Source organism: Salvelinus fontinalis, chromosome 34 (assembly GCF_029448725.1).
Source record: "Salvelinus fontinalis isolate EN_2023a chromosome 34, ASM2944872v1, whole genome shotgun sequence".
NCBI lineage: Eukaryota > Metazoa > Chordata > Actinopteri > Salmoniformes > Salmonidae > Salvelinus > Salvelinus fontinalis.
The window spans coordinates 12,102,387-12,120,555 of record NC_074698.1 but is presented as its reverse complement, the minus strand read 5'-3'; the positions used below and the strand labels follow the sequence as shown (position 1 = coordinate 12,120,555).

General features: G+C 44.3%; 1 protein-coding gene across 1 annotated transcript; it reads left to right on the top strand.

Moving 5' to 3' along the window:
• The first annotated feature begins 41 nt into the window (after window positions 1–41).
• LOC129833135 (non-receptor tyrosine-protein kinase TYK2-like) lies at window positions 42–18,084 on the top strand. The gene is made up of 24 exons (XM_055897461.1): window positions 42–3,777; window positions 4,348–4,556; window positions 8,109–8,232; window positions 9,971–10,103; window positions 10,246–10,409; window positions 10,614–10,998; window positions 11,126–11,311; window positions 11,811–11,968; window positions 12,049–12,160; window positions 12,298–12,481; window positions 12,643–12,761; window positions 13,004–13,177; window positions 13,312–13,399; window positions 13,669–13,796; window positions 14,025–14,160; window positions 14,537–14,688; window positions 14,812–14,962; window positions 15,093–15,184; window positions 15,342–15,534; window positions 15,769–15,887; window positions 16,142–16,314; window positions 16,431–16,548; window positions 16,700–16,810; window positions 16,902–18,084. The coding sequence occupies exons 2-24, from the start codon at window positions 4,370–4,372 to the stop codon at window positions 17,040–17,042; spliced, it is 3,528 nt and encodes a 1,175-aa protein (XP_055753436.1). The 5' UTR covers window positions 42–3,777; window positions 4,348–4,369; the 3' UTR covers window positions 17,043–18,084.
• Window positions 18,085–18,169: the final 85 nt, after the last annotated feature.

The following is an 18,169-nucleotide window of genomic DNA, read 5'->3' as shown; positions in this document are numbered from 1 at the left end:
CTGTCTTCCATCGGATTATAATGCTTAGTGCAACAAACTAATATTGTCCAACCACACCAAGACAGTCGTGAAGAGGGCACGACAACACCTTTTTATCCTCAGGAGACTGAAACAGTTTGGCATGGGTCCCCAGATCCTCAAAAAGTTATACAGCTGCACCATCGAGAGCATCCTGACTGGTTGCATCACGGTCTCATATGGCAACTGCTCGGTATCTGACCATAAGACGCTACAGAGGGTGGTGCGTACGGCCCAATACATCACTGGGGCCAAGCTTCCTGCCGTCCAGGACCTATATACCAGGCGGTGTCAGAGGAAGGCCCAAGAAATAGTCAAAGACTCCTGTCACCAACGTCATAGACGCTACTGGAGCGCCAAGTCTAGGTCCAAAAGGCTCCTGATCAGCTTCTATCCCCAAGCTATAAGACTTCTGAACAATTAATCAAATGGCCACCCAGACTATTTACTTTGACCCCCGCTTTTGTTTTGACACTGATGCTACTCGCTGTTTATCATCTTTGCATAGTCACTTTCCCCTACCTACATGTACAAATTACCTCGACTAACCTGTACCCCCCGCACATTTACTCGGTACCGGTGTCTCCTGTATATAGCCTCTTATTGTTATGTAATTCTACTGTGTTCCTTTTTTATTTTTACTATTTTATTTAGTAAATATTTTCTTAACTATTTCTTGAACTGCACTGTTGGTTAAGGGCTTGTAAGTAAGCATTTCACGATAAGGTCTACACCTACCCTACCGTTCAAAAGTTTGGGGTCATTTAGAAATGGCCTTGTTTTTGAAAGAAAATCAATTTTTTTTGTCCATTAATTACACCAGATTTGCCAGTTCTTGCTGTGAGATGTTACCCCATCTTCCTACAAGGCACCAGCAAGTTCCCGGACATTTCAAGTGGGAATGGCCCTAGCCCTCACCCTCCGATCCAACAGCTCCCAGACGTGCTCAATGGGATTGAGATCCGGGCTCTGGCCATGACAGAACACTGACATTCCTGTCTTGGAGGAAATCACGCGCAGAACGAGCAGTATGGCTGGTGGCATTGTCATGCTGGAGGGTCATGTCAGGATGAGCCTGCAGGAAGGGTACCACATGAGGGAGGAGGATGTCTTCCCTGTAACGCACAGCGTTGAGATTGCCTGCAATGACAACAAGCTCAGTCCGATGATGCTGTGACACACCACCCCAGACCATGATGACAGACCCTCCACCTCCAAATCGATTCCGCTCCAGAGTACAGGCCTCAGTGTAACGCTCATTCCTTCGATGATAAACGCGAATCCGACCTTCACCTCTGGTGAGACAAAACCGCAACTCGTCAGTGAACACGTTTTGCCAGTCCTGTCTGGTCCAGCGATGGTGGGTTTGTGCCCATAGGCGACATTGTTGCCGGTGATGTCTGGTTGAGGACCTGCCTTTACAACGCCTACAAGCCCTCAGTCCAGCCTCTCTCAGCCTATTGCGGACAGTCTGAGCACTGATGGAGGGATTGCGCGTTCCTGGTGTAACTCGGGCAGTTGTTGTTGCCATCCTGTACCTGTCACACAGGTGTGATGTTCGGATGTACCAATCCTGTGCAGGTGTTGTTACACGTGGTCTACCACTGCGAGGACGATCAGCTGTCCGTCCTGTCTCCCTGTAGCGCTGCCTTAGGCGTCTCAAAGTACGGCCATTGCAATTTATTGCCCTGGCTACATCTGCAGTCCTCATGCCTCCTTGCAGCATGCCAAAGGCAAGTTCATGCAGATGAGCAGGGACCCTGGGCATCTTTCTTTTGGTGTTTTTCAGAGTCAGTAGAAAGGCCTCTTTAGTGTCCTAAGTTTTCATAACTGTGACCTTAATTGCCTACCGTCTGTAAGCTGTTAGTGTCTTAACGACCGTTCCACAGGTGCATGTTCATTAATTGTTTATCATTCATTGAACAAGCATGGGAAACAGTGTTTAAACCCTTTACAATGAAGATCTGTGAAGTTATTTGTTTTTTTACTAATTATCTTTGAAAGACAGGGTCCTGAAAAAGGGACGTTTATTTTTTTGCTGAGTTTAGATAGGCGTACAGAGGCCCATTATCAGCAACCATCACTCTTGTGTTCCAATGGCACGTTGTGTTAGCTAATCCAAGTTTATCATTTTAAATGGCTAATGGATCATTAGAAAACCCTTTTGCAATTATGTTAGCACAGCTGAAAACTGTTGTTCTGATTAACGAAGCAATAAAACTGGCCTTTAGACTAGTTGAGTATCTGGAGCATCAGCATTTATGGGTTAGATTATAGGCTCAAAATGTCCAGAAACAAAGAACTTTCCTCTGGAACTCATCAGTCTATTCTTGTTCTGAGAAATGAAGGCTATTCCATGCGAGAAATTGCCAAGAAACTGAACATCTCGTACAACGCTGTGTACTACTCCCTTCAAAGAACAGCGCAAACTGGCTCTAACCAGAATAGAAAGAGGAGTAGTAGTCCCTGGTGCACAACTGAGCAAGAGGACAAATACATTAGAGTCTAGTTTGAGAAACAGATGCCTCACAAATCCTCAACTGGCAGCTTCATTAAATAGTACCCGCAACGTCAACAGTAAAGACGCGACTACGGGATGCTGGCCCTCTAGGCAGAGTTGCAAAGAAAAAGCCATATCTCAGACTGGCCAATAAAAATAAAAGATTAAGATGGGCAAAAGAACAGACACTGGACAGAGGAAGATTGGGAAAAAGTGTTATGGACAGACAAATCTAAGTTTGAGGTGTTCGGATCACAAAGAAGAACATTTGTGAGACGCAGAAAAAATGAAAAGATGCTGGAGGAGTGCTTGACGCCATCTGTCAAGCATGGTGGAGGCAATGTGATGGTCTGGGGGTGCTTTGGTGGTGGTAAAGTTGGAGATTTGTACAGATTAAAAGGAATCTTCAAGAAGGAAGGCTATCACTCCATTTTGCAATGCCATGCCATACCCTGTGGATGGCGCTTACTTGAAGCCAATTTCCTCCTACAACAGTACAATGACCCAAAGCACAGCTCCAAACTATGCAATAACTAATAACTGTCTATAAGGAGTGGACAGCAGTCATCGGATCTCAACCCTACTGAGCTGTTGTGTGAGCAGCTTGACCGTATGGTACTGTAGGAAGTGCCCATCAAGCCAATCCAATTTGTGGGAGATGCTTCAGGAAGCATGGGGTGAAATCTCTTTAGATTACCTCAACAAATTGACAACTAGAATGCCAAACGTCTGCAAGGCTGTAATTGCTACAAATTGAGGATTTTTTGATGAAAGCAAAGTTTGAAAGACACAATTATTATTTCAATTAAAAATCATTATTTATAACTTTGTCAACATCTTGACTATATTTCCTATTCATTGTGAAACTCATTTCATGTATGTTTTCATGGAAAACAAATAAATGTATAAGTGACCCCAAACTTTTGAACGGTAGTGTATTTCTTGAACTGCAATGTTGGTTAAGGGATTGTAAGTAAGCATTTCACGATAAGGTCTACAAACGTTTGAATTCGACGCATGTGATAAATACGACTTGATTTGAGCTATGTCACAAGACTACTGTAGTACAGCTGGTTCAAGGGGAGTGGCCAAAAGTGTCTTTCGGTGTTTTCGTCTGGTAGCTGACTTCTCTATCTATGCGCTTCACCGGAATGCGTAGGAGTAGGGGAAACACGCATTAGGAAATCATACGAAGAGTGGACTTCGGTTCAACCTGTATTGGATTTTCTAACTATACGTTTTAGGGACGCAACTAAATGGTAAGAAACCTGTAGTTTGACAAATGTGCAATACAAGTTACAAATACCCGGCATTGGCGGATAAAGCATACTATATCAGTATTATAGGAAGTAGGCATTATGCCTGTGGTTTACAATTGTTTACAGTACACATAAGGCTATATTCCACCATATCCGTGAGCAATCAGTTCGACGACGAAGTGATTCATGTATTGGTGAGAATAGATTTAGAAAATGATGTGGAAACATTGGATAAATTATATCCGGATTTTCGTGTCATGTTAATAGTTAAATGTATGTCTTTACTGATGTTCATGTGCACTACCCGGAAGGCCTTAATAGAAAATATTGGATCATATCGCGAGTTCTCAGAACATGGCAATAATGCTGAACGGTAACAAATCTATTTGATCCAGATGTGCTTACTCGCTACAATAAGGCTTACATTGTATTTGAGTATAAATTTTGTTGTTGATATTAACAAAACCCATGTATAAAGTATAAAACGCATGTCCTTAATTGTTCTCTGGATTTGTTACCATGTAATTGATTACAGTGAAATACTTTTCTCTTACTTCCTCCCTGGGACAGGTGTAGTGACCCAGCCTGGTCCATGATGTCTCGAAGTGGCCACTCCAAGAGTACCAGGACAGGGTCATCCACAGGCCAGTGTGAGCCTCCTCAGGGACCAGGCGTCCATGTCTATCTGTTTTGGACCAAGGGAGGGGAGCGCTATCTGACCCACACAGAGGGTAAAGTGACAGCTGAGGAGCTTTCCATCTCTGCAGCACAGACTGTGGGTAAGAACAAGTGTCATTTATTTTTTTCATGAAACAATATTTTGTGTGAGTATTGAAAAATAATTTAGGGCTCTCCGGTTAGCTGTGTGGTGTTCTGTTTGCTCATGTTTGAGGACATTGGCAGCCTGGCACGTAAGGGTGTGTTTGAGTTGATGACTCCAGGAATCTGGGTTTTACAGGGCATTCGGGAAAGCATTCAGACCCCATCACTTTTTCCACATTTTGTTACGTTACAGCCTTATTCTAAAATGGATTCAATAGTTTATTTTCCTCATAAATCTTACACATTACCCCATAATGATTAAGCAGAAACAGGTTTTTAGAAATGCTTGCAAATGTATCAAAAAAAAACTGAAATATCACATTTACATAAGTATTCAGACCCTTTACTCAGTACTTTGTTGAAGCACCTTTGGCAGCAATTACAGCCTCGGGTCTTCTTGGGTATGACGCTACAAGCTTGGCACACCAGTATCAGGGGAGTTTCTCCCATTCTTCTCTGCAGATCCTTCAAGCTCTGTCAGGTTGGATGGGGAGTGTTGCTGAACAGCTATTTTCAAGTCTCTCCAGAGATGTTCAATCGGGACATTCATCGACTTGTCCCGAAGCTACTCCTGCATTGTCTTGGCTGTGTGCTTAGAGTCATTGTCCTGTTGGAAGGTGAACTTTCACCCCAGTCTGAGGTCCTGAGCGCTCTGGAGCAGGTTTTCATCAACAATGTACTTTGCTCTGTTCATCTTTCCCTCGATTCTGACTAGTCTCCCAGTCCCTACTGATGAAGAACATCCCTACAGCATATTGCTGCCACCACCATGCTTCACCGTAGGGAGGGTGCCAGGTTTCCTCCAAACTAGAGGTCGACCGATTAATCGGAATGGCAGATTAATTAGGGCCGATTTCAAGTTTTCATAACAATCGGAAATCAGTATTTTTGGACACCGATTTGGTCGATTTAAAAAATATATTGTTTTATTTTTTACACCTTTATTTAATCTTTATTTAACTTGGCAAGTCAGTTAAGAACACATTCTTATTTTCAATGACGGCCTAGGAACAGTGGGTTAACTGCCTCGTTCAGGGGCAGAACGACAGATTTGTACCTTTTTACCTCAATCTTGCAACCTTACAGTTAACTAGTCCAACGCTCTAACCACCTGATTACATTGCACTCCACGCGGAGCCTGCCTGTTACGCGAATGCAGTAGAAGCCATGGTAAGTTGCTAGCTAGCATTAAACTTATCTTATAAAAAACATTCAATCAATCAATCATAATCTCTAGTTAACTACACATGGTTGATGATATTACTAGTTTATCTAGCGTGTCCTGCGTTGCATATAATCGATGCGGTGCATATCGTTGCTCCAATGTGTACCTAACCATAAACATCAATGCCTTTCTTAAAATCAATACACAGAAGTATATATTTTTAAACCTACATATTTAGCTAAAAGAAATCCAGGTTAGCAGGCAATATTAACCAGGTGAAATTGTGTCACTTCTCTTGCGTTCATTGCACGCAGAGTCAGTGTATATGCAACAGTTTGGGCCGCCTAATTTGCCAGAATTTTACGTAATTATGACATAACATTGAAGGTTGTGCAATGTAACAGGAATATTTAGACTTATGGATGCCACCCGTTAGATAAAATACGGAACGGTTCCGTATTTCACTGAAAGAATAAATGTCTTGTTTTCGAGATGATAGTTTCCGGATTCGACCATATTAATGACCTAAGGCTCGTATTTCTGTGTGTTATTATGTTATAACTAAGTCTATGATTTGATAGAGCAGTCTGACTGAGCAATGGTAGGCAGCAGCAGGCTCGTAAGCATTCATTCAAACAGCACTTTCCTGCATTTTGCCAGAAGCTCTTCGCTGTGCTTCAAGCCTATCAACTCCCGAGATTAGGCTGGTGTAACCGATGTGAAATGGCTAGCTAGTTAGCGGAGTGCGCGCTAATAGCGTTTCAAACGTCACTCGCTCTGAGACTTGGAGTAGTTATTCCCCTTGCTCTGCTTGGGTAACGCTGCTTCGAGGGTGGCTGTTGTCGTTGTGTTCCTGGTTTGAGCCCAGGTTGGAGCGAGGAGAGGGATGGAAGCTATACTGTTACACTGGCAATACTAAAGTTCCTATAAGAACATCCAATAGTCAAAGGTTAATGAAATACAAATGGTATAGAGAGAAATAGTCCTATAATTCCTAAAATAACTAACCCCTAAACTTCTTACCTGGGAATATTTTAGACTCATGTTAAAAGGAACCACCAGCTTTCATATGTTCTCATGTTCTGAGCAAGGAACTTAAACATTAGCTTTCTTACATGGCACATTTTGCACTTTTACTTTCTTCTCCAACACTTTGTTTTTGCATTATTTAAACCAAATTGAACATGTTTCATTATTTATTCGAGGCTAAATAGATTTTATTGATGTATTATATTAAGTTAAAATAAGTGTTTATTCAGTATTGTTGTAATTGTCATTATTACAAATACATTTAAAAAAATCGTACGATTAATCGGTATCGGCTTTTTTTGGTCCTCCAATAATCGGTATCGCCGTTGAAAAATCATAATCGGTCGACCTCTACTCCAAACGTGATGCTTGGTATTCAGGCCCAAGAGTTCAATCTTGGTTTCATCAGACCAGAGGATCTAGTTTCTCATGGTCTGAGAGGCTTTAGGTGCCTTTTGGCAAACTCCAAGCAGGATTTAATGTGCCTTCTACTGAGGAGTGGCTTCCATCTGGCCACTCTACCACAAAGGTCTGATTTAGTGGATTGCTGCAGAGATGGTTGTCCTTCTGGAAGTTTCTCCCATCTCCACAGAGGAACTCTAGAGCTCTGTCAGAGTGACCATCGGGTTCTTGGTCACCTCCCTGACCAAGGCCCTACTCCCCCGATTGCTCAGTTTGGCTGGGCGGCCAGCTCTAGGAAGAGTCCTAGAGTCCTGTTTCCAAACTTCTTCCATTTAAGAATGATGGAGGCCACTGTGTTCTTGGGGACCTTCAAAGCTGCAGAAAGGTTTTGGTACCCTTCCCCAGATTTGTGCCTCGACACAAGCCTGTCTCGGAGCTCTGTGTACAATTCCTTCGACCTCATGGCTTGGTTTTTGCTCTGGCATGCACTGTCAACTGGGCGACCTTATATAGACAGGTGTGGGCCTTTCTAAATCATGTCCAATCAATTGAATTTACCACAGGTGAACTCCAATCAAGTTGAATAAAACTTCTCAAAGATGATCAATGGAAACAGGATGCACCTGGGCTCAATTTTGAGTCTCATAGCAAAGGGTCTGAATTCTTATGTAAATAAGGTATTAGAGTTTTTTGTTTTTACATTTGCAAAAATGTCTAAAAACCTATTTTCACTTTGTCATTATGGAGTTTTGTGTGTAGATTGATGAGGACATTTTTTTATTTAATCCACTTTAGAATAAGGCTGTACTGTAACAAAATGTGGAAAAAGTGAAAAGTGTACTTTCCGAATGCACTGTATGTCATTGAAAGGGTGAATCCAAGGTGTGCGTAACCTATATATCTGTCCCCCTAGGTATCACTCCACTGTGCCATGTCCTGTTTTCCATGTATGACCCTGAATCCCACTGCTGGTACAGTCCCAACCATTTTTTCAACCCACAAGAGCAGACAAGCCTGACACTCCATTATCGCATGAGGTTAGTGTGTGCGTGTGTGTGTGTTTAAAAAAGGCCATCCCGTCCCCTCCTTTCAACCTACATTTCCCTCACACTCCCTTCATTTTCCCTTGAGTCCCGTTAGTTTGGCTGTTCAGCCTACCTTAGTTAGCCCTGCCGTTCCCAACCAATCAGAGCTCTTGGAAAGGCGCAACTGGACACTGCACCCACTCAGGTCAGAGTGTTATCTTTGTCCGAAGAAAGAAGACGCACATTTCTGACATCGATTTTTATTGTGGACAGCAACAAGAATACCTGAATGTGGTGCGTGCATCAAAATAACCATAATTAATTTGGAGTAACACAAGTACTATTCCACCCAGATTTACTCCCAGTCTAGATTCATGTTATATGACCAGAAGTGTGTGAAGAGGAAAAGGAAATTAAAACCCTGAAAAGAGAAGCATCGTCATTGTTCTGACCGGACATCCTGTGGCGGGTCAGAACCCAGAGAAGCATCGTCATTCTGTGATGGATGTAGTCTATCACAGTGCCATCCGTTTTATCACCAGCCCCATATACTACCCACCACTGCGATCTGTATGCTCTCGTTGGCTGGCCCTCACTACATATCCGTCGCCAAACCCAGTGGCTCCAGGTCATCTATAAATCTTTGCTAGGTAAAGCCCCGCCTTATCTCAGCTCACTGGTCACCATAGCAACACCCACCCGTAGCACGCGCTCCAGCAGGTATATTTCACTGGTCACCCCCAAAGCCAATTCCTCCTTTGGCCGCCTTTCCTTCCAGTTCTCTGCTGCCAATGATTGGAACAAAATGCAAGCTGGAGTCTTATGTCTCCCTCTCTAACTTTAAGCATCAGCTGTCAGAGCAGCTTACCGATCACTGCACCTGTACACAGCCCATCTGTAAATAGCACACCCGACTACCTCATCCCCATATTATTACTTACCCTCTTGCTCTTTTGCACCCCAGTATCTCACTTGCACATCATCATCTGCATATCTATCACTCCAGTATTAATGCTAAATTGTAATTATTTAGGGCCTTACCTCCCTACTCTTCTACATCTGCACACTCTGTACATAGATTTTTCTATTTTTATTTTGTGTTATTGACTGTACATTTGTTTGTGTAACTGTGTTGTTGTTTCTGTCGCACTGCTTTGCTTTATCTTGGCCAGGTCGCAGTTGTAAATGAGAACTTGTTCTCAACTGGCCTACCTGGTTAAATAAAGGAGAAATAAAATAAAACAATTGTTCTGACCGGACATCTTTTGGAGGATCAGAACCCTGAGAAGCATCAGCATTGTTCTGAGCGGACATCCTGTGGAGGATCAGAACCCTGAGAAGCATCAGCATTGTTCTGAGCGGACATCCTGTGGAGGATCAGAACCCAGAGAAGCATCAGCATTGTTCTGAGCGGACATCCTGTGGAGGATCAGAACCTAGAGAAGCATTAGCATTGTTCTGAGCGAACATCCTGTGGAGGATCAGAACCCAGAGAAGCATTAGCATTGTTCTGTATGAACATCCTGTGGAAGGTCAGAACCCAAATCCCAGTCAGTGTAATTGTGCTAGCGGGTGAGGGCATTCACAGCCGACCGCTCAGAAGGGCGAGGGCATACCAGCCAACTGTTTTTATAGTGTGTATGTGTGTGTGTGTGAGAGAGTTAGAATCTGTCTGTATGGGTCGACGATGCACTGTATGCTTTTACGTACAGGCATATTTATTAAGGGAATTTTCTCTTTCTGTTCCCAGGTTTTACTTTCGGAACTGGCATGGGTTGAGTGAGAAGGAGCCGTCAGTGGCGCGATATACCCCACGGTCAGGGACAGAGCACGGGGGCTCACCTCTACTAGAAATGACCTCCCTGGAATACCTCTTCTGCCAGGTGAGTTTCAGAATGAGGCGTGTTTTATCCAAAATGTGTTTGTATTCATATATTCCTGTGGAAGTGTGCATTAACATAATATTCCTGTCACATGGACATTTTAATATTGTGAAATAAGTCATTTCCCTTTTGTTTCTCTTAGGCAAAGTTTGATTTTGTGAATGATGTCACGCCGATGGAGGATGCTCAAGGAAAAGAAGAGTTGAGTAGCTTTAAGAATGAGAGTCTGGGGATGGCTGTGCTGCACCTGTCTCACCAGGCCCTGTGCTCAGGCTGCACGCTACAGGAAGTGGCCAAGTCTGTCAGGTAAGCCATGAGTCAGAGGGGATGGGTGCATTGCTTTAGGAAGGGCTTTGACAAGGTTTCAGACATTACTATAGTCTGAGGCTGTGTTGAAAATGGTACCTTATTCACTATCAAAACTAGTGCATTATATAGGGAAACTACTGCCTTTACAAACACAGCCGTAATGTTTTGATTTGCTTCCTTATTCCCCTTGCCATACTGTAGCTTCCTGCGCTGCATTCCGAGATCCTTCTCCAGACACATAGCGAGGGACAACTTCCTGACGAAGATCCGTATCCGGCGTGTGTTTGCTGACTTTGTGAAGACCTTCCAGGAGCACACTGTGGACTTAGGACGCCTGGGCTCCCAGGAGGTCATGTATAAATACCTGTCTACTCTGGAGCACCTAGCCCCCCGCTTCGGCACTGAGACCTTCCTCACGGCCCACCTGGAGCTGAGGAAGGACGGGGGTGACGGGAGCGGCTCCTACCTCAACACTAGCCACGCTCACGGGGCCTCTGACCCTGAGAACTTTGGCCCTCAGGTCATGCATGAGGTCATGGTGTCTGGTACCAAGGGGATTCAGTGGAGGAAGATCACAGTGCAGAAGGTATGTCTGTCTCATTGGATGTCTATCAAGCTCTTTGACTGCTAGTTGGAACTGTGAGTTGCCTTTGTGTGTTTCTGGTGGTATGCCTTTTGTGGGATGCTCTGTAAATTGTGTCTATCCATTCTAGGCCCAAGCCAACAGTTACTTTGGGAACGATTACTTAGGGAATCGGAAAAGTGTGAAGCAATCGCCTCTCCAGCAAGAACCTAAATCCTCTGACACATGGACGTCTTTCTGCGACTTCCCTGAAATCTCCCACATCACCATCACTGGAGCCAACGTCAGCATCATTAAACAGGACAACTTCTCTATGGTTCGAGCACCTGCCTCTCAACTGCTTTCTGTTGGACCCCAAACGTATCTCGACATACACACACGTAGCTCAATGTTTTGTGCAAATCCCCCATTGACAACAGTACATGATTTATGCGAAAACCTAAGTCAAGTGTGCAGATCTCAAGTTAGGTTTGTGTGTGTGTGTGTGTGTGAAGTTGCATCTTACTATATCAAGTTTATTTTAAGTTTATTTATTTATATAGCCCTTCGTACATCAGCTAATATCTCGAAGTGCTGTACAGAAACCCAGCCTAAAACCCCAAACAGCAAGCAATGCAGGTGTAGAAGCACGGTGGCTAGGAAAAACTCCCTAGAAAGGCCCAAACCTAGGAAGAAACCTAGAGAGGAACCAGGCTATGAGGGGTGGCCAGTCCTCTTCTGGCTATATGATGTATGTCTGTATGGAAGCGGAGTATCTGACTGCGAAATGTGTGTAGGTGGTGTTTTCTGAGGATGATGTGTTTATATGTGTGTAGGAGGTTCAAATGAATTCCAGCCTTGAGGCTCTGTCTTTCGTCTCCCTCCTGGACGGGTACTTCCGGCTTACTGCAGACGCACACCACTACCTGTGTCACGAGGTGGCTCCGCCCAGAGTAGTGCTCAGTGCCACCAATGGCCTCCATGGACCAATGAAGTGAGTAACACACACACACACACACACACACACACACACACTGCCCTGGCTCCCACTACAATTCTGACTGTCTTTTTCAGTGATGACTTTGTGCTGCAGAGACTGAGGAAGGAAGCAGAGGGAGCCTTTCTTGTGCGCTGGAGCGTCCTCGACTACCACCGCATTATATTAGCTGTTCTAAACAAGAGTCAGGTAAAAGTGCATCCACACCAAGCCCTGAAGGACGAGGAACATGGGAAATGTAAAGTCCAAAAATATAAAAAGCAATACAATGTCAGTAGAAGTTCTATATTTGGATGCATGTGTGTGTTTTTGCTGGCTTCCTGTAGGATGGACAAGCTGCAATCCACAAGCAGTTCAGGATCCTGCATAGTGGTTCAGTGTTTGCTCTGGAAGGCTGGGACCGGTCGTTCTCCAGTGTCAAGGAGCTCACCGACAGCCTCAAGACCTTTGTGCTCAAGTCTGGCACGGACAATTTCACTGTGAAGAAATGCTGCCTACCCCGACCTGCAGGTTAGTTTGTGTGTGATGTGTTTTTTATAGATGTGCATTGGTGTTGTTCTGCCCCTGACATACAACAGCTCAACATATGTACAGAGATGTTATTCTGTAAGGTAGTGTTGTGTGTCCATGTTTTCCTATACTGTATTTAAATGAGTGTTTGTGTACTGCAGAACTGTCCAACCTCTTGGTGATGAGGCAGGGTGCGGACCAGTGTGTTCAGCCTGACTCTGTGGCCCTCTGTCTAACTCAGCTGAGGTTCCATCAGATCAAAGACAAGGAGATCACCCAGGTGAGAGAGAGGGCATTCATCTCTTCTATACATCTCTCTGTCAGCGCCCTCCTTTGTGTGTGTTTCACCTGGGTTATATTCAGTAGGGCGCACCGTAGCGAAACACTTTGCAGCGGTACCTCCCAGTTTCACTAAATTCCAATACATTTTTCCCTACTGAACACTGATGCTCTTCTCTATCTTTGTCCGGTTTGTACCCAGTACTTCTAAAATGGCTGATGTCTGTTTGTCCCTGTGCTTAGGAGCAGCATCTGGGCCGTGGGACCAGGACCAACATCTACTCGGGCAGTCTGTTGGTGTGGGGCGGAGTGGAGGAGGAGGATGAGGAGGACAAGTGGAACAACAATCTTACTGATCGCAAAGAGATCCGAGTGGTTCTTAAGATCTTGGACCAGAGCCACAAGGACATAGCGTTAGTGAGTTACCATTAATGTATCATTATCCTCTTACAGGAATTGATTGCGTGATGAGTAACCTTACCAACTCTGTTGAATGTGAACCTTTGTTTACAATGTTATGATAATCCTTCCTCTTTCCTGTCCTCTCGTAGGCGTTCTTTGAAACAGCCAGTCTGATGAGCCAAGTATCTCACAGTCACCTGGTCTTTGTACACGGAGTGTCTGTCAAAGGATCTGAGAGTAAGTCACCATGGCACTACTCAACCTCACACTTCCTCTTTCAGCTGTGCAACTTCCTTCTTCAGCACTGACATTTCCCTCTCAGAAGGTTAATTGTATTGGTTGTTTGAATTACTAGGCAACAGGACTGGTGTACAGTACAACCACAAGCCTGACTCTCAGCCAAACCATAGCCTTTAAATTAGACTCAATACAGTGAAGTGTCGGTCATCTCTAACAGTAAGTGGTGTGATCCTTGATAATAATTCTTGTCTTTGACCTGTCTGCAGACATCATGGTGGAGGAGTTTGTGGAGTTTGGGCCTCTGGATGTGTTCCTGCGAAGGGAAAGGGCGCTGGTCACTCCTCAGTGGAAATTTACTGTAGCCAAACAGCTGGCCAGTGCCCTGAGCTACCTCGTAAGTCAGCCTGATACCCTCACATCACAACAAACTAAGATTACTCCTCACTCATTGTATGAAACAGTGATCTTTTAGGATGTTGATCTCCTGTCTTCTGTGATAGTCCCTCCGGTTCAAACTCTAAACCCTTGTGTCCATAGTTAATGTATTGCCAACCCTCATCTCCCACTATTGAGTGTCCTGAATGTTCTTTATGTTGTTACCTCTACCACCTGGTTACTGCAGGAGACTAAACAACTGGTACATGGTAACGTCTGTGCCAAAAACATTCTGGTGGCTCGCCGTGGTCTGGAGGAGGGCTCCTTTCCCTTCGTCAAGCTGAGCGATCCAGGCATCGCCCTCAGCGTGCTGTCCAGAGAAGGTTAGTTCCTACTTGACCAATAAAACAGTTAGTTCCTACCAGACCACTTCCGTGTTGGGCAACACTCACTACATGATAAATAGAATCTCTCCACAGTGAGTTAATTTGTCAACACTCAATTTCCGTCTTTGGTGATTTTGCTTGGTTTTCATTCTTTTAGATCAGATTGAGTCACAAGAAGCCCTATGCACACCACTTCCTGGTTGCTGTGAAGCCCACTTCCTGGTTGTCTTGCACTTGCCATCATATTGACACTTAGCAGGAAGGCTTTAGAGGTTATTTAGTTTGTGTTGTGAGACCATGTGATTCATGAACCTACTGAATGTAGTGGTATTATATAGCCTGGTCTGACTTAGACTGTCTCTATGCCCTACAGAGCGTGTCGAGCGAATCCCATGGATCGCCCCGGAGTGTGTGCCAAGCGGTGCCCCATTCAGCAGTGCTGCCGACCAGTGGAGCTTTGGAGCCACACTGCTAGAGATCTGCAACAATGGAGATTTGCCCATGAGTGGCAGCACGCTCACTGAGGTACCTATGGCCCTATCGTCACTGCCCTTCAATTCTCCTCCCTCTAATCATAACTCATTTATCTGCCATCCTCTTACCATGCCTGTGATTCATGCTGACCCCTGACCTCTCTACTGCCAACAGAAAGAGCGTTTCTACAAGACGCGGAGTCGCCTCACCGAGCCCTCGTCGCAGGAACTGGCCAGCTTCATTAGCATGTGTTTGACCTACGAACCCCGGGAGAGGCCGTCCTTCCGCACTGTGCTTCGAGAGCTCACTGAACTACAGATCAAGAGTATGTCCTCTCCTTTTATTCTTTGGATCACAGTCTGTTTCTCTCCGTTTCCTCCTCTAGCATTTAGATTGACCACATTTTTGTGATTGATTAGTGTTGCTTTAATGTTGCTCTCCTGGTTTCTGATCAGATCCTGACATATCCCCCCTGGAGTCTCTCCCGGACGCTGACCCCAACGTTTTCCTCAAACGCTACTTGAAAAAGATCCGGGACTTAGGAGAGGTGAGTTAATTTCCCCGCAGGACAAAGTGACTCTTATAAACACCTCTGTGCTCTTCATCTTCTGTTGTACTTTGTGATCTACTAGCGTTATGTAAAACATTATTCCCTGGACTCCCTCTAACTGAGAGAATGCTTTGTGATCTCTCTTTGTCTCCAGGGTCACTTTGGGAAGGTGATTCTCTATGTGTATGACCCAGCCAACGACGGGACAGGGGACTATGTAGCAGTGAAGGCCCTGAAGCATGAGGGAGGCAGCCATCTCCGTGAAGGCTGGATGAAGGAGATTGAGATCCTCAAGTCTCTTTACCACGGCAACATAGTCAAGTACAAGGGCTGCTGCTCTGAGCTGGGTGAGTGGCATGTGATCCAGCCAAGCTCACCTGTCTGCCATCCACCTGCTGTATATGACTGGCAGTCTCATTTTCATACAATGCTTGTTTATTACATTTCTTGCTTGGCTCCTTCCTATATATGACATGTTCATGTGTGGGGGGGTTTCCAGCATCTGTTCACATTTACATGTGTAGGGTAGCATTTGTATGCATGTATGACTGCTGTAAATGCCTGTTTCGTTGTCTCTACAGGAGGGCAGACGGTGCAGCTGATTATGGAGTTTCTACCGCTGGGCAGCCTCAGAGAGTACCTAGTCAAACACCGCCTGGGCGTGGCTCACAGCCTCCTCTTTGCACAGCAGATCTGCCAGGTGAGACAAGAGCACTGCACGGGGGGCTGGTAATATAAAGATATATGTAATCTAGATTCCTTCTAGGGTTCTGTTTAGTTCTGTAGCAGGTACACTGTTTGGGTTCAAGTTAAAGATTTGCTATCCAATATTGGAGTATTGTTTTATACAACAATAGATTAAAATACTCTATTTTCTTCTCTAACCGCTACTCTCTTTCACCTTGGTCTCCCTCATCTCTCCTCCTGCTCCTTCTGCTTTTTTTCCTTTTTAAGGGGATGGATTACCTGCACTCGAAGCGATACATCCACCGGGACTTGGCTGCCCGGAACGTACTGGTGGAGAATGAGCATCTGGTGAAGATCGGGGACTTTGGCCTTACCAAATACATCCCAGAGGGAGATGTTTACTACCGCGTGCGTGAGGATGGAGACAGTCCTGTGTTCTGGTGAGTCCTGGAGCCATTGAGTAATTACTTCCCTGCTGGGCTCTGGGCTGCTAATTTAGAGTCCAGATGTGTGCATAAAAAGGTGTCTTACAGTAACCTTTGACTTTATTTTACAGGTATGCAATTGAGTGTCTGAAGGAGAGCAAGTTTTCCTTCTCTTCAGACATTTGGTCCTTTGGCGTGACGCTCTATGAGGTCCTGACCCACTGTGAATATCGTCAGAGCCCTCCAGTGGTACGGAATGACACCCTCTGTCTCCATCTAAATCCGCATGATCCATTTAATCAAGGCCACCAACCTTTTACATAATTATGATGCAGTCAGTGTGTGGTTTGCTGAGTGTATTAATTGTGACGTGTGCGTTTTGTATGTGTTTTTTTTATAGAAGTTCGTTCAGATGATGGGTAACGTGCGGGGTCAGATGACGGTGATGGTGCTGATCAAGCTGCTGGAGAAACACAATAGGTTGCCCTGCCCCCGAGACTGTCCCAGCGAGGTAAAGCATACAGCTAAACACTCACACAGTCTTCATTATTTCTGTAAGCCAGATGCACCTAGGGAAACAAACCTGTCTTTCTTTTCAACAGGTCCGCATGTTGATGCAGCATTGTTGGGACTTTGACCCCGCGAGAAGGCCATCTTTCAAATCCCTCATTGAGTCCATCGAAGCGATTCGCAAGACATACGAACGGCAACCCAATGTGCGGCTGGCCCAAATTAGCCAATGAGAACCTTACTTTTTCACAGGCCAGCTGGCCTTACTCCTGTATACCTCAGCACTTTGCTACATAAGTCTACTCTAGAGTCTACACCACGCCCTGAACCACAGTGCCCTCTGTCTGTTCTGAAGGAGTAGACTGCTCTTTGTATTAATAAATAGGAACTCAGGTTTTTAGTAATTCTCATCCATTAATTCATATAGATGAGCCCTTAGTGATGGCACCTGTTTTATTTTGATGTGACAGATATTATTTTTTTAGTTGTGAAATTCCCAGAATGGCAGCTATAGTGCTGTCTCGGGAGGAGAACCGGGTCCATGTTCCGCGACTGATCAAATTAGGTTCTACCTTTTAGCCCGAGTTGGAGGATCCCATTCATATGAAATATTTACTATCCAGAACAGGAGAGGAGCTGTCATTCCACATGATTTGTCACTCATAATGTTCACATGATTAATATAACACTTCAATTGAGGCATGTATATTACCAACAGTTTCTCTTTATTTCTGTATTGGTGTAAATATAAAACGTTTACTGATTGTATTGTATCATATCATGTTTTTCCTTATGTTTGTATGTATTAAATGTTTGAGTGGGCGAATGTTGAAAATTAAGCATTTGTATCCCTTGACTGTGTTTAATAAATTTGACCAAAGCCCAAAAAATGCAGGTTGTGAATTGTTAGTTCATCATTTGTAACACTTTCAACGAATGTAAATGACCAATTGTGTATTTATTTAAAAAAGAGGGTTGAGTGCAAAGCTAAGGGAAGTCCACTTCTGTTTGCCAACTTGAGCAAACTGTCTACTCAGATGTGGTATGATAAACATGCTAAGGTCCAGTGTGCCTCGAGGTGAAAGCTAATTTGATTTTATGCCTAAATAATTTCCCTATTAGTTGAGCTTTTCCAAATAAAATCAATTTTCCTGTCAATCAGCGACATACACAGCTGAATGTAATGCAAACACCTCAACTTCTATTGAATCAGAAATTATATAGTGATTTTCTCCATATGTTCATACCGGTAATTCAATTAAATTCAATGTACTGGATCATGTGGGTTTGTTGAATTTGCAGTGGGCATCACTGGTTTTGATTTATGACAGGCAAGCTACAACTACCCGCCCCGCTCATG

Coding starts and splice junctions, on each gene's coding strand:
- LOC129833135 (XM_055897461.1), top strand. CDS start 4,370: ATGATGTCTCGAAGTGGCCACTCCAAGAGTACCAGGACAGGGTCATCC. Junction 4,557..8,108: donor CTCTGCAGCACAGACTGTGG/GTAAGAACAAGT, acceptor CTGTCCCCCTAG/GTATCACTCCACTGTGCCAT. Junction 14,689..14,811: donor GTGGCAGCACGCTCACTGAG/GTACCTATGGCC, acceptor TACTGCCAACAG/AAAGAGCGTTTCTACAAGAC.